Below are 13,335 nucleotides of genomic sequence, written 5' to 3'. Positions count from 1 at the left end.
AGGTGGACTAATAGGCTTTTTGCATCTCCTGATTCTATAATTTTTTGATCATGCATACACATAGATACCTTCATTTCCCAGAAGTTATATGATGAAAAGAGCTCTTAGAGCACCGACAGTGAAAATGTTTAAATGTTTACATGGCTGTTGATAATAGGGGCTTCCCTCACAAGTAATTACCTTTCAGGCAGAAAGAAAACTGAATTTTTGTTATAGAGCTTAAATGTTACATTGTCACTTTTCCTGCAGTCTTTTATTTGCAAAACCTGATGTACTGACCTTGCCTGAGATGTCTTACATAAAATAACTCAAGTGAATGTAAATTTATACCATCATTGTATAGATAAAGTCAATTCATTTTGTTTGTAGTCGTTCTAGATTTGTATATATCTAGTTTAGGGGTAATGAACTGTGTGCTTTTCCAAAACAAAACCAAGCAACACTAAATTTGTTTTACTAAAAAATATTTTCCTGTCTCCCACTCACTAATTATCCTACTCTTTTAAGGGGTTCTATCTTACATGAGTTTAATTCTTTAAAGGTTTATGTGAGGTTGAAAGGGATTAGTCACTGGTATGTAATATATTGAAACTGACAGTTTTGATGCAAAATGTTTCAATGCAAAGGGCCACCTTCTGTCCCAATTTACACCCTGTCCCAACCCATGCACAGGATGAAAATCTGAGTAGTTGGCCCTTAAGCTCTGTTTGAGCAGGTGGACTATTACAGTTCAAGCTTCCTTATCTGGACTTCTCACTCACACACTTCCTTAGCAATTGACTGTCTATTTGTGAGGAAAAGTCATATAAAGTGGATCATCTTCTGTTTCCATTATAATTCATTGTCTATTGTCATTATCACCACATGGACCCAACGGAGATTAAAGAAACTAAATTAGTGATTAGTAAACTCCCAATGAAATAGGCTCTAGTGGGAAACGGTGTAACAAAATGTCATACCTTAAAAAGGTGAGTGTCTGAAAAACAAAGAGGAAACAAAACTTACGGAGTTGGGTTGTGTCTGTGTTTGATGCAGTGAAAGAATAGGGGTGATGCAGTCAGAATGACAGGCTAGGAAGATGACCTTAACAGTCATATTGGGCTGCACTAGTAGGAGTGTTGCCAGCAAATCGAGGGAAGTGATTATTACCCTCTGTTCAGTACTGGTGAGGCAACATCTAAAGTATTGTGTCCGGTTTTGGGCCCCCCACTACAGAAAGGATGTGGACAAATTGGAGAGTCCAGCAGCGGGCAACAAAAATGATCAAGGGGCTGGGGCATGATCAAGGGGCTGGGGCACATGACTTATGAGGAGAGGCTGAGGGAACTGGGCTTATTTAGTCTGCAGAAGAGAAGAGTGAGGGGGGATTTGGTAACAGCATTCAACTGAAGGGGGGTTCTAAAGAGGCCGGAGCTCGGCTGTTCTCAGTGGTGGAAGATGATAGAAAAAGAGCAATTGTGTCAAGTTGCAGTGTTGGAGGTATAAGTTGCATATTAGGAAAAACTATTTCACTAGGAGGGTGGTGACGCACTGGAATGGGTTACCTAGGGAGGTGGTGGAATCTCCATCCTTAGAGGTTTTTAAAGCCCGTCTTGAACAAAGCCCTGGCTGGAATGATTTAGTTGGGGTTGGTCCTGCTTTGAGTGGGGGGGCTGGACTAGATGACCTCCTGAGGATGGTCTCTTCCAACCCTAGTCTATGATTCTATGCTTGGAGCTTATGAGACATGTTCTCCCCCCTCCCCCTTCAACTTTTCACTGAACAAAAATGAAAATCAAAGATTTTTAGCTGAAAACCAAAAACTTTTTGGGCGTTCAGTTTTTCAACAAAAAGTTGAGACTTTCTGCAGAAAGCAAACACTTTTAGTGAAAAAATTTCATTTAGTCAAAACTCGTTTTCCATAAAAACAATTTAGGTGGAAAATTGACCAGTCCTTTGTGAGTAATTTCAAAAAACCTTTCCACCTAAAAACAGCAGAAAATACTTCAACTATCTCACTTTCCTCCCACCGCAACTTTGTTAGACTAAACTGTGCCCACGTCCAGACTACCCCGCCGTATCGGCGGGTTAAAATCGATTGCTCAGGGATCGATATATCGCGTCTAGTCTAGACGCGATATATCGATCCCCGAGTGCGCTTACATCGATTCCGGAACTCCATCAACCCGAACGGAGTTATTCACGTAGCTGAAGTTGCGTATCTAAGATCGATTTTCCTCCCCTAGTCTGGACGAGGCCTGTGTCTCAGGCCATGGCTACAGTTACAGTTGTACGGTGCTGGGAGTTACAGCTGTGTTCGTACAGCTGTGTAGGGAAAGCGCTGCAATGTGGCCACACTGACAGCTACCAGTGCTGCAGTGTGGCCACATTTGCAGCATTTGCAGCGCTGTTGGGAGTGGTGCATTGTGGGCAGCTATCCCAGCATTCAAGTGGCTGCAACGTGCTTTTCAAAAGAGGGGCGTGGGGTGGAATGTGACAGGGAGCGTGGGGGAGACAGAGTGGATTTTTGGAGCTGACACTGTTCTCAGCTCCCTGCCTTGCAAGTTGTAAGGACTGGAAGATACACAGTGCCTACCTTCAATCGTTTTAAAAGTTTTGACCTTTCCCCCACCTCTCTCTTATTCACTAAATGCTAATTATGCACTCCTAAATAGCTGTCAGACCACATAAACAGTTGCTCAACATTACCCCTCCCCCCTCTCTCCTCAAGCAAACAACTTTGAACATTCCAAAGCAATTCTCCTGCCTTCGCTGGCTTGCTCGCTGGAGCACAGAGCAGCTGTGTTTGTTTTTTAGCAAGTAGCTACGGGGAGATCGGAGTTCAGCCATTCTTCTGGTTTGTTGTGGACAGGAATTCTGGGATACCTCCTTATACCCCGGAGGCCAATAAAAGCGCTGGTGGTGTCCACACTTGCTGACCAGCGCTGCATCACCAGCGCTGGAATCGCTACACCCGAGGCAGACCAGGTGTACAGCCAGCGCTGCAACCAGGGAGTTGCAGCGCTGGCTGTGCTTTGCAAGTGTGGCCACATCCTGAGTTGCAGCACTGTAACCCCCTCACCAGCGCTGCAACTCTCCAGTGTAGCCAAGCCCTAACAAACTCCATTGATATAATTTCTTAGGGTAGACTTCTTCATGCTATCTATATTGGATAGGAAATACTGTGGCTTAAAGATGAAACAGTTTTTTAGTGTAGAAATTTCTTTCTTTGTAACCCAGAATTTGACTTACTCCTTATCAGGAAGAACTTTAAACTGTTTCAAACAAAAAACAGGTATTTTTTGAAACTCTCCTTCAGATCAAAGACTAGTCCTGGTCTGCACATGTGAACAAGTTATCTGCCCTACAAATGAGTAAGCATTGCCTCCTGGTGATGGATAAATACTGATCAGAATTTAGAATGAGGAGGGGGGAAGAAACAGAATTTTCTAAGAGGTGGGTAGATGTGTGTGCCCCAATTTAGACTTTTCCCTAATTTGCCAACTACTGGTATCTGAAAAAAACAGACTTTTCGTTTTAAAGTGCTTGAGAAACAGCAGCTTGCTTACAATTTTTATTACTTCTTGCATGTTTCCAAATGATAGGATTTCTCCTGTGCAACATTAGGTAACAGAATGAATTTTTTGTGCTGTGATTCTGTTCCTGATAATGTTGTTTTGTTCTGTTTTAATTAGGCACATTCTGACTAAATGTAGTTATATTTTCTTTTTATTGCATAAACAGAAAAAAAATGCTAAACATAGTATCTTGTATAACTCCTTGATGCTAAACATCCCCCAAGTTAAGCACTGCCAATTTGCCATGTGAACTGGCCAAGAGATACTAATGTCCTGATTGTGTTTGTCTGTGAGGCAGGAGTTGGAAAGCTATGATATTTGAGGCACCTGCTTACCAGATTGGTGGTGGAGTTTAGTCGTTTCCTGAGAATGACATGCTCAGTCTCTGGGGGCAGGAGGAGGAGAGGTGCCAGCAATTCATGGTGGTGGCAGGTAGGCGAGGAGATGTTGGGAGGAATAAGAGGAAGAAAGGAATCCGAAGAGGCCTGCTCTGGGGTCAGGATCAGATGACGTGAACGTACCTAAAGACGTAAGGGATAACCACGGACAAAATAAAAACAAACTTAAGCACCAGTCTTCCAGATAGGTCTCTCCTCTCTCATGATATAGGACATTACTGCAGTCACTACTACATCTATAGTACTAAAGGGCTATAGTACGTGCATGGAAGTTTTGGCCAATAGAGCTGAATGGTGGCAGATCCACTACTCACAATATTACAGTTCAGGGCACTTGCACCTATATTCCCCTTCCACGGTCCAGCCAGGGCTTCTGACTCCCCAGCTGTCACCTGAGTAAGAACTGCAGGATTTGACCCTAAATGATTAATTATCAAATGGCTATTACGCTAAACAACCAAGATATAGCACAGCATTGCATTGTGCTGTGTATTCTGCCGAGTGCATTCTGGAGTGTAATAGATCACTTGATTGTTTTGAGCTGGGCTTGTGGGTGAGTTATCATGAACCTATGCAGATTATCATATAGCTGATGTAGGTCATTTGAGGTCATGTGAAATAAAAATGATAGAAGATACAGTGAAATTACCTCTAGGGTCATCTAGGGAAAATGAATTCTGACCCAGGTCTTTACTAACCGAAAAGTTCTTAGCTACTCACAGTACTCAGGAACATTTTTCTCCTGTTTTTTCTCTTGGAAGGCTCAGATCCAGAAAACTATTTTTTGAAGTGTTTTGGTCATTTTTACTGCTCAGTTAAATGGCCTACTTTGCTAATTTACACACCTGTAGCCTGCAATGGGATTCTGTGTCCCTCTTAAGACTCACATGTTGTGTTAGCAATATTATTTCACATTCTAGCCACATTACCACACTTACCACATCTGAGTGGGGTAGTGGGGCTAGAATTCTTCCCTTTTTTGCCAGTTACTGGAGAAGTGAGAGGTTGTGGAGAATGTGTGGATTTCAAAGAATTAGGCAAGGGAACGTTCACATTCACATGGTACATGAAGTCATTTTTTCTTCTGGGATTTTAAAGCCGTTTTCCTGGTCCTTTTGTGCACTGATGTTAGTATTTTTCTATGTCTTTTTGTGTTACGTATATTACCATCACATCGGAAAAGCTTTAAACCTGCTCCAGAAACAGTTAGTTTAGGCAGCATTGCTGAGAAGAAGGAGCACAGCGGTGGGAGGGAATCACAAATGTTAAAGTTTTAGTTCCACTTCTGGGACTGATTTATATGACCAGTCACAAACATCTTTGCCTCAGTTTCCTTGTCTGTAAATGGGGAATAATTTCTGCCGTACAGGGGTGCTGTGAGAATTGAGTAGTTAATGTTTGTAAAGTTCTTTGAAGATGTAGTGTATGACAAAAATGCCATTTATTAGATACATAATTTGGGGATGGGACCTATGCTAACAGTTGTGGGTCTTGAATGTGTGGGAACCATTCATGTATTGTGGTTTGACTGAGAAGTGATGAACCCATGGGAGAGAAAAGGAAGGGCCAGCGGCTGCTCAAGCTATAGGAAAACTGGGTGGCTGCCTAGGCCCTCAGTTTCTACCTAGGATGCCAGGAGTGGCTGGCTAAACCTAAGTGGCACTGTGTCCTCATGCATGGGCAAGAAGATTTTCTGTGAGTCACACATCTGGCTTTTTCCCCCCTGCAGAACTGTTATTTTTAGAAGCCCTCTTATCTCTGAGATCCTAATTTTCCCCAGCTTGCCTGTTTTTAATAATAATAGTTTCCATTGCTATAGCATCTCCCATCTGAGGATCTCAAAGAATTTTGCAAATTGTAATGCATTCTGACACGTGAGGTAGGGTTCTCACTCTGGATCAGACAAGAAGTCAAATACACCTTTCCCCCGATATAACACTGTCCTCAGGAGCCAAAAAATCTTATTGCGTTATAGGTGAAACCGCGTTATATCGAACATGCTTTGATCTTCCGGAGTGCGCAGCCCCGCCCCCTGGAGCGCTGCTTTACCACGTTATATCCGAATTCATGTTATATCGGGTCGCGTTATATCGAGGTAGAGGTGTATAGAGCTAGAGACCTGGGCTCTAAGCTCACCGTTTCAGTCAGAAGACCATTCTCCTTTTCTAAATATAAAACCTCCGCACGCCATGGCTCTCGGCGTCTCCATATCTCTGCTTCAGCTTCCAGGATTACAGTCCCACTTCCCTGAGTTTTGTTTTACCAAAAAGCAAATGTTTGGCTGGTTGCTTCAGTAGTGAGTAAAAACTGCTTTTTTGCACAAACGACTACTTCACCCGCTCTGGTCCTATCCCTCTGCTACTACTAGTAGAAGGCCAGTCTGTGTAGGCGTGAACCTGTTTAAATTAGGAACCAAGTCTTTCAGGGATGCCTGGGGCTGTCTTTTGGAGAGAGTTCTTCAACCCCTGCCAGGTCCTACTTGGTGGTCCTGCCATTCTTTGCTGAGTTTAAAAAAGAAAAAAAAGGTTGCTCAAGGCTCCAGCAGTGCTGTGTGCCCAGCACACACAGCTGGACAGCTGGCAGGCTGGGCAAAGCAAGAACCAATGTTTAGCGAGGCGTGGATCACTAGAACATATGAAGGGACGGGGGTGGCAATGTGCTAATTGTTAACATTCCACAGCTGCAAGCCTCCCCCCTCCCTTTTTTTAAAGTGTATACAACCTTAACCTCACAAGTTGACTGGTAGAGGATCTGTGCAGAGGGTGATATGACTTGTATCCAAAGCAAAGGGAGAATTGTCCAGTCTGAGTTTTTCTATGCTTCCTCCCAAAATCTGCAAATGAAACAATCATTTCTCTGGCTTCCATGCCTGAGAGCAAATTATACAGCACGAGCACCTCAAGAGCTGCATTTTAGGCTACATTATTAGAAACATGTGTGCGCAAATCCAGACCTGGATATTTCAGGGCACAAACAGATCTTACACATACATCAGATTTTCAAATGGGATGGTTGCATGCATCTAAACTCTGGAGAGATTTCCAATGCTGTCCAGCTGATGCATTGCTCGGACCCCAGTCCAGTATTCCTTACAAGTAGCTACAAAAACAAGTGAGGAGGTATCACTGCTTTGGGAGAGGAGGAGGGAGGGAGCAGTATAGCGGTGTGGCTCACCCTGGTGATGGGGAGCACATGGAAGTTTGAGTATATGGACTGTTCCAGCTGCAGAGGAGAGGGAGCACCTACAAGCTGCATTGTGTGCGTGCGTGCGTGCCTGTGTATGCCAGTGTGGGTGTGTCTTTTTTACTATGCAAATACTTCATTGTTTATTTTAAGAGGAAAAGGGGCATTGTTAATGTTGGGTGGACTGTTACATGGTAAGGGTTCGTTCACAAATTATTTCTTATTTTTGGTGGTGGTGGTGCGGGGGAGAGACAACATGGACTTCAGTTAAGGCTTGACATTCCTGATATACATTTAAGGTTAAAAAAAAATTAAGCAACAAGGAACACCTCTGTGTGGCTTTTTGTTTTTATACTTCATCAAGAAGCAAAGGAGGCACAATCCCTATTTGTTGTTCATCTTTCAAATGTATGAAGGGACAACAGTTAAAACTTTGCTTGTGGCCTGGCCATTTTCTATTTGCTGTGCAGGGGATTTAGCTGTCTGATTCCCATTAGTGATCAATTACCCCTATAAGATCCTGTGCATCCATAGGAAAGCAGACCCTTTGTCTTTAGATTTTTTTTTTTTTTTCAGAATTAGATTGGTGTAAGTGGGTCTGTTTACACTGTGGCACCAATATGGTGCTGTGAGGACAATCTGAACTCTCCTTGATGTTTGCCTCAAAGGGCTCCTATCTGCTCAGTTTTAGAGTAGTTTGGTAATGGTTTTTTGACAGCTTCTTATCAACCTGAAGTTTATTGAGCGTTTTACATAAGTAGCACTATGGGCCAAGTAAATCAACCTTTAGTGCATTTGCAAGCCACTCAGTCTGATGGCATAGCTCTGAGCACACACTTTACAGCTTTGTGTTTCCAGTGGCTTTATGTAAATTGAGTGAAGGAGCAGGCAGGCACACATACCTCCCTCAATGTGTGGTGATTTACTGCCTTTATCTGCTACCTTTTACAGTTGTGTGGTACAGCTGGTTAATGTCCCTACTCTGGTGGTTATCTTGTTTCAGGTCCCTGCTGTGGGATCTGAATCTGATTTTGCTCCTGGTTTGAAGATCATGCTGCTGCTTTGCTACATTCTTTTTTCTTTTCCTTTCTTCCCTGTTGTGCATATGATGCTGACTACCCTGTGCTTGATGGGATGAGCTGGTACAGCCACGCATGCTTTCCCCTTTACCCATCGTTATAAAATGTTCTTAGAGCATTCTCCGAGGCTCCTTAGGGACTGGCTTTAATGTCTTTGCTGTGAAGTGTCTTTTACAGCAGTGATAACATGAACCATTTCATCTGTAGGTGTCAAAAACCGCTAAGACATTGATGAAGCCCCACACAAACACTCTGGTGTTTACAGGTTATAGAAATTCTAGATTAGGGTGTCATGTCAGAGAGTGGAATGCATGTTCCCTAGGGAATGGAGAGGAGCCACTGACAGACTGGCACTGGGAAGGCCCAAATCCCATATTTATTTACTTACTTTAAGAAAGTTAAGACATTAACAGGCCCCTGAACAGTCATGGAACTACTACACACAGCTGACCAAAGTCCACTGGGCCGATATCTGGGATTGGATTCATACACAGTGCTCCCATTGACTTCAGTGGGAGCCACACACACATTCAAGGGCAGAATTTGGCCCTTTGACCATTTGTTCGTTTTGGTTTGTAAAACAAGATCATCATACATCTCTAAGGGCTAGATTGTGGCATTGTCACATGCCCAGCGCCCAAAAGGAACTGTGCCTCTGAGATGGGCAGTGATGCGACTTGCCAAGTAAGGCAGTCTTAATGTAAGAATGTCAGAGCCAGACCCCAGATGATTTATTGAAGGGACCTGATCATGCATTCTTTACTAAGGCTGAAGTCCCACTGATATTATTTGGAGTTTTGCCTATGTGAGCACTGGAGGATCAGGTCCCTAATTGGGGAAACTCTGCAAAGTCATAAATCTCATGAGTTCAGCTTCAACCAGTAACTTCTAGTTATGAAACCGACACATTACAAGCAGTAAGGTGAATTACCTGGATAACATAAGTTACCAGGGAGCATACTTTGTATTCAGTCAGTACTGAAGCACAATTTCAGACACAGGTGTGGAAGTGGAATGAGGGTTGGGGGAGGGAATTTAAGGAGGAGTGGTGCTAGAATGGAGACTCTGATAAGCATCCAGTGCCAGTGGCTATAGTGGAGTCAGGGAGATCCTGGTATGGTTCAGAGCAAAAGGAGAAAGACTATATGGTGATACCATCTTAGAGTCAGACTTGCATGGCATCCAAAGCTTAGTCTATTGGTAAGGAATGTGTCGGGAAGGGTGATCTCAGAAGTATCTCACTGTCCTCTGCAGTCTGTCAATGTAAGCAATGTATGTGCTGCATCCTTTATCTTTACTCAAACTTTACTTCCAATGTTTCCTTAGGTGGAACTTGCAGAAATTTGCACCAAGAGCGAACGGTACATTGGCACGGAGGGAGGAGGCATGGACCAGTCCATATCATTCCTTGCAGAAGAAGGAACTGTACGTGGCTCTTTTAGTGTAAACTAGCAACACATTACAACTGTTCGTATTAAAGATACAGGGAACCAATAGCTGGGCAAAACAGTACAGGCACGGATTATGCACGAATGAAGATGTGAGTATATATGAGCCTCACTGTATAAGAAATACCACTCTTCAGAACACGAGAGGCTTGTAGGACTAAGAAGATGAGAGTGAGAGATGAAAGAGACTAGAAAGGCTGTATGGGAGAGGAAGGGATGTGAAAGAGGAGTAATAGACTTGCTATTGGCCAGCTGATGCACCACTGAACCTCGAGTAATTCCTACATTATGAAGTCTAAATGGCTGGTATCCCCTAGTTAACACAAGAATTCTTTATTGGAACTTCTAGTGACAGACCCATTCTAGTAAAGCTGCCAGATTTGCTCATAACCAGGGCTTTGGAGCAGAGCCTGGAGCCAGAGCACAGACCAGTAGGTTTTATGCCTGGAGCTGGAGCGGAGCCAGAGCGGAGCAATTCAAAAATTTGATTGCTTCAAATCCCTGCTCATAACTACAATGAGGAATTACACAAATTTTTCAGACTTTGTTTTCATAAATGCTAGTGTTTGATTAGGGTGTTGAAGGTATCTTTCTTAAGCATGAGAAACCAATGAATGGGCACTGCCATACACGACCTGCTGAGCTATACACAAGTGCTGCAAAAATACCGTTTCCAGTGGGATCTGCCTACTGTCTAAAAAGATGCGTGTGGCTTTGGGCCATCAAACCTAAAACTCACAAAAATATGTTTATTGAAATGAAAGCAGCCATTCATGAGAAACCTTTACATTGGCCATCCGTTGTAAAATGCTTAACATTTCACTTGGTGACTGTATCTCTCCACAGCATGTAATAGGGGCTTAGCTCCATATCATGGCGTTTTCTCTTATTTGCCACTTATATGCAAAATGCGCTCATCCTTTGAATACATTGGATATTCTCAAGTCCACCATGAGTGCATTCTGACAGCCCAAACATTGCCACTTTTCTGGGCCTACGTCCAATCTACACAACAGCTTATACTTTTGGTAGCACCTGTGCAGCTGCAGCAGTGCTGAAAGAAGTTACACATTTTCTTGACATACAGTCACCTTGGCTTTCTCTAAGTGGAAATGTTTTATATGGTTCAAAAGTGGTAACGGTTTTCTTACTCCGAAAGTGGTGAGCACCGTAAGGGGTATGTACGCAGAGTGAGAGGGCATTTAAAGGGAAGCAAGTCTCTCCCTTGATATTTGCAAAATAATGCTAAGCCCCAGTGGGTTAAGACAATGATGGGGACTCTAAATACATGGCTTGGAAGCAGATTGGCATGTGGCCACCTGTTGTTTGGTTAGCACCATCGCTGTTCATGGACCCATGCAGTAAATGCAGGGTGCCAAAACAGTAACAGGTCTGTGCTCTATAGAGCTGCAGTCTGCTCTGAGCAGATCCCTGACAAAGTGTGCAATATACCACCTACCCCAGTGAAAAGTAAGAGCTAGGTGTGCTTTTAATCTCTTCATGACATCACAGCCTGCAGGATTTAGTTACTGGGATTTATAGCCCAGTTCACCCAAAGGGCACAAAATGCTGTACCCATTTTATACCTCACCACAGGCCTATGAGACAGGGAAATATTTTATTCCAGTTCTGTTGCTAGGGAAAGTGAGGCAATAATTGGCTGAGTGAAGCGAGGCCCTACACCCTACTCACTGGCATTTCTCTGTCTGTCTGCAAGGCAATAACTTTTCAACCCAGAGCCAGTCAGTGCCAAAATTTCAGGGATTGTTCTAGGCATCGGTGGGCAGAACCCTACTGCTTTTGGTGACAGCTAGGATGTGACACTGTCTCCCTGATACCTAGTCACGTGGTCTGTGTGTCATTAGTGCCTCGCATTCCCAGTTGGGAAGCATGAGCACCTGTATCCTGTAAGAAGGGGATTTTGAAACACTGGTAGGCTAAAACAGAAACAGTCACAAGAGAAATGGGGATGGGGAGGGGAAACAGACCCCCTGCCATGGTGGGAGGGTGGAGTGGGGTGCACACAGAACACTAGGCATGAGGGGGATACTGGGGAATCCTGTTATGGGAACATAGGGGAATGGGATACACACAGCGCCCCTGGCAGGAGGGATGTGGAGTGTTGCAGGAAGTACCTGAACTAGAGGGGGATGGGAGGGTGGCACATGGGGACCTTGTGGGCTGTAATGGAGGAAGGCAAGAAGCCCCTGGTGTGCACCGCAAGCTCAGTCTACAGAAGCAACAAAAAGTGTCTGAAGCCTTCTAGTTTTTAGGAGAGTCATTTTGCACATCACCCTGATCCTGCAATGCATGGGCAGATGGCTGGTTCTGATGGGAGCCCTGCAGGTACAAAAGCTCTCTGCCACACAACATACTGTAGGATTGGAGCCTGAATGTGCTGCATCAAAATGAGCTGGCTGCCTGCTTTTCTAGTCCTTTGATTTGCATTGCAGGCTCCCTCAGGGAGAGCAGTCTGGGTGTTTTACTGAAATGTAGCCCACTGATTAAATATATACTTTGTAATTACTGGGGCTAGACCTGGATCAAGACTTAGAACACCCTGGAATGGTGGCTGTGGGGAGTTCAGATACAAGGCTGTGTTTGGGGCCCCGCTCTCACATTAGGGTTCAGTTCTTACTACCCCCATGCTCTGGTGTTGCCACTCCCACCCCAGCTGTATTTCAGTTTCCCAAATGCCATCTGGCATCTTCTTAAAATGAAGTTATTTTGAAAAGTGTTGCCTACAAATAGGTTCTGTGAAACTCTGAAAACACAAGGGCATTTAATGGAGAAGCCATAAATTCCAGCTCCCAGGAAGAGGCTTCAGGTTTTCTTGTAACTTGACCATTGGGGCTAAATAGCTTTTCTCACTGTTTCATGTCAGTTTCCTTGGTTAACCATCTGTGGGTTCTTGAGAGGAAAAAAAGTTTGCAAAGGTAAATGCATTTGATTTATTGAGCCAACTCCATTGCTGGTTGCTAGTAAATTAAAACTGACCATTCATTTTTCTTTTAACAGGCCAAGCTGATAGAGTTCAGTCCTCTGAGGGCAACTGATGTGAGACTTCCAAGTGGAGCAGCTTTTGTTATTGCTAACAGTTGTGTCAAAATGAATAAGGCAGCAACTTCTCATTACAATATTAGGGTGATGGAGTGTCGTCTGGCTACAAAGGTACTGTATGGCTTTTGTCAAACTCTAATGAAACCTTCATCCAAGTATGTGCTTTCCTCCACCCCTGACCAGTCACAGCTTTACTTTAACACCAGGTCAGGTGCTGCTTTAACTGACATTTTTATCTTCTCAGGGCCAGACCCCTCTACCCTGTTGCAAGGCAGACTCCCACGGAGTTCAATGGAAGTGTGAGGCATCTGGGATCAGACCCTTATTGTTTGTTGTAGGGTCTGTGGTTTAGCACTATTGAGTTTCTTGGTTATTAGGCATGTATGGATAGAACAAATTAATTCCTTTTCAGCAAAAATATTCTCAGTTAATGCAAGTAGAGGGCTTCTAATTAAACCTTGATAATGAAAAGGCAGTGGAGAAAAACAAATGGATTTCCATGGCAGTTCTGTATGTACAGAAATAGATGTGTATTTACTGGGATAAGCAGAAAGCAGTAATCAAGGATATAATGTTGAACCATTCAAATGCTATTGGAAGTGTTGATTAG

At 43.6% G+C, this 13,335-nt stretch overlaps 2 protein-coding genes across 3 annotated transcripts in view; one reads left to right on the top strand and one right to left on the bottom strand.

Moving 5' to 3' along the window:
• The window catches only part of FAM227B (family with sequence similarity 227 member B), a 213,552-nt gene that overhangs the window by 8,514 nt on the left and 191,703 nt on the right, over positions 1-13,335 (bottom strand). Inside the window, exon 17 of the mRNA XM_030577357.1 lies at positions 3,893-4,078. Within this exon, the coding sequence (XP_030433217.1) occupies positions 3,975-4,078 (104 nt within the window). The 3' untranslated portion in view covers positions 3,893-3,974. The remainder of the gene's footprint in view (positions 1-3,892; positions 4,079-13,335) is intronic.
• GALK2 (galactokinase 2) overlaps positions 1-13,335 on the top strand; it is a 75,534-nt gene that overhangs the window by 38,678 nt on the left and 23,521 nt on the right. For both annotated transcript variants that reach the window (XM_030577359.1, XM_030577360.1), the window contains 2 exons: positions 9,544-9,642; positions 12,684-12,836. In XM_030577359.1, coding sequence (XP_030433219.1) covers positions 9,544-9,642; positions 12,684-12,836 — 252 coding nt within the window. The remainder of the gene's footprint in view (positions 1-9,543; positions 9,643-12,683; positions 12,837-13,335) is intronic.

The sequence above is a fragment of the Gopherus evgoodei genome, chromosome 10, assembly GCF_007399415.2.
Source record: "Gopherus evgoodei ecotype Sinaloan lineage chromosome 10, rGopEvg1_v1.p, whole genome shotgun sequence".
NCBI classification, from domain to species: domain Eukaryota; kingdom Metazoa; phylum Chordata; order Testudines; family Testudinidae; genus Gopherus; species Gopherus evgoodei.
Note: the sequence above shows the minus strand (reverse complement) of the source record. Positions and strands in the feature narration are given on the sequence as shown.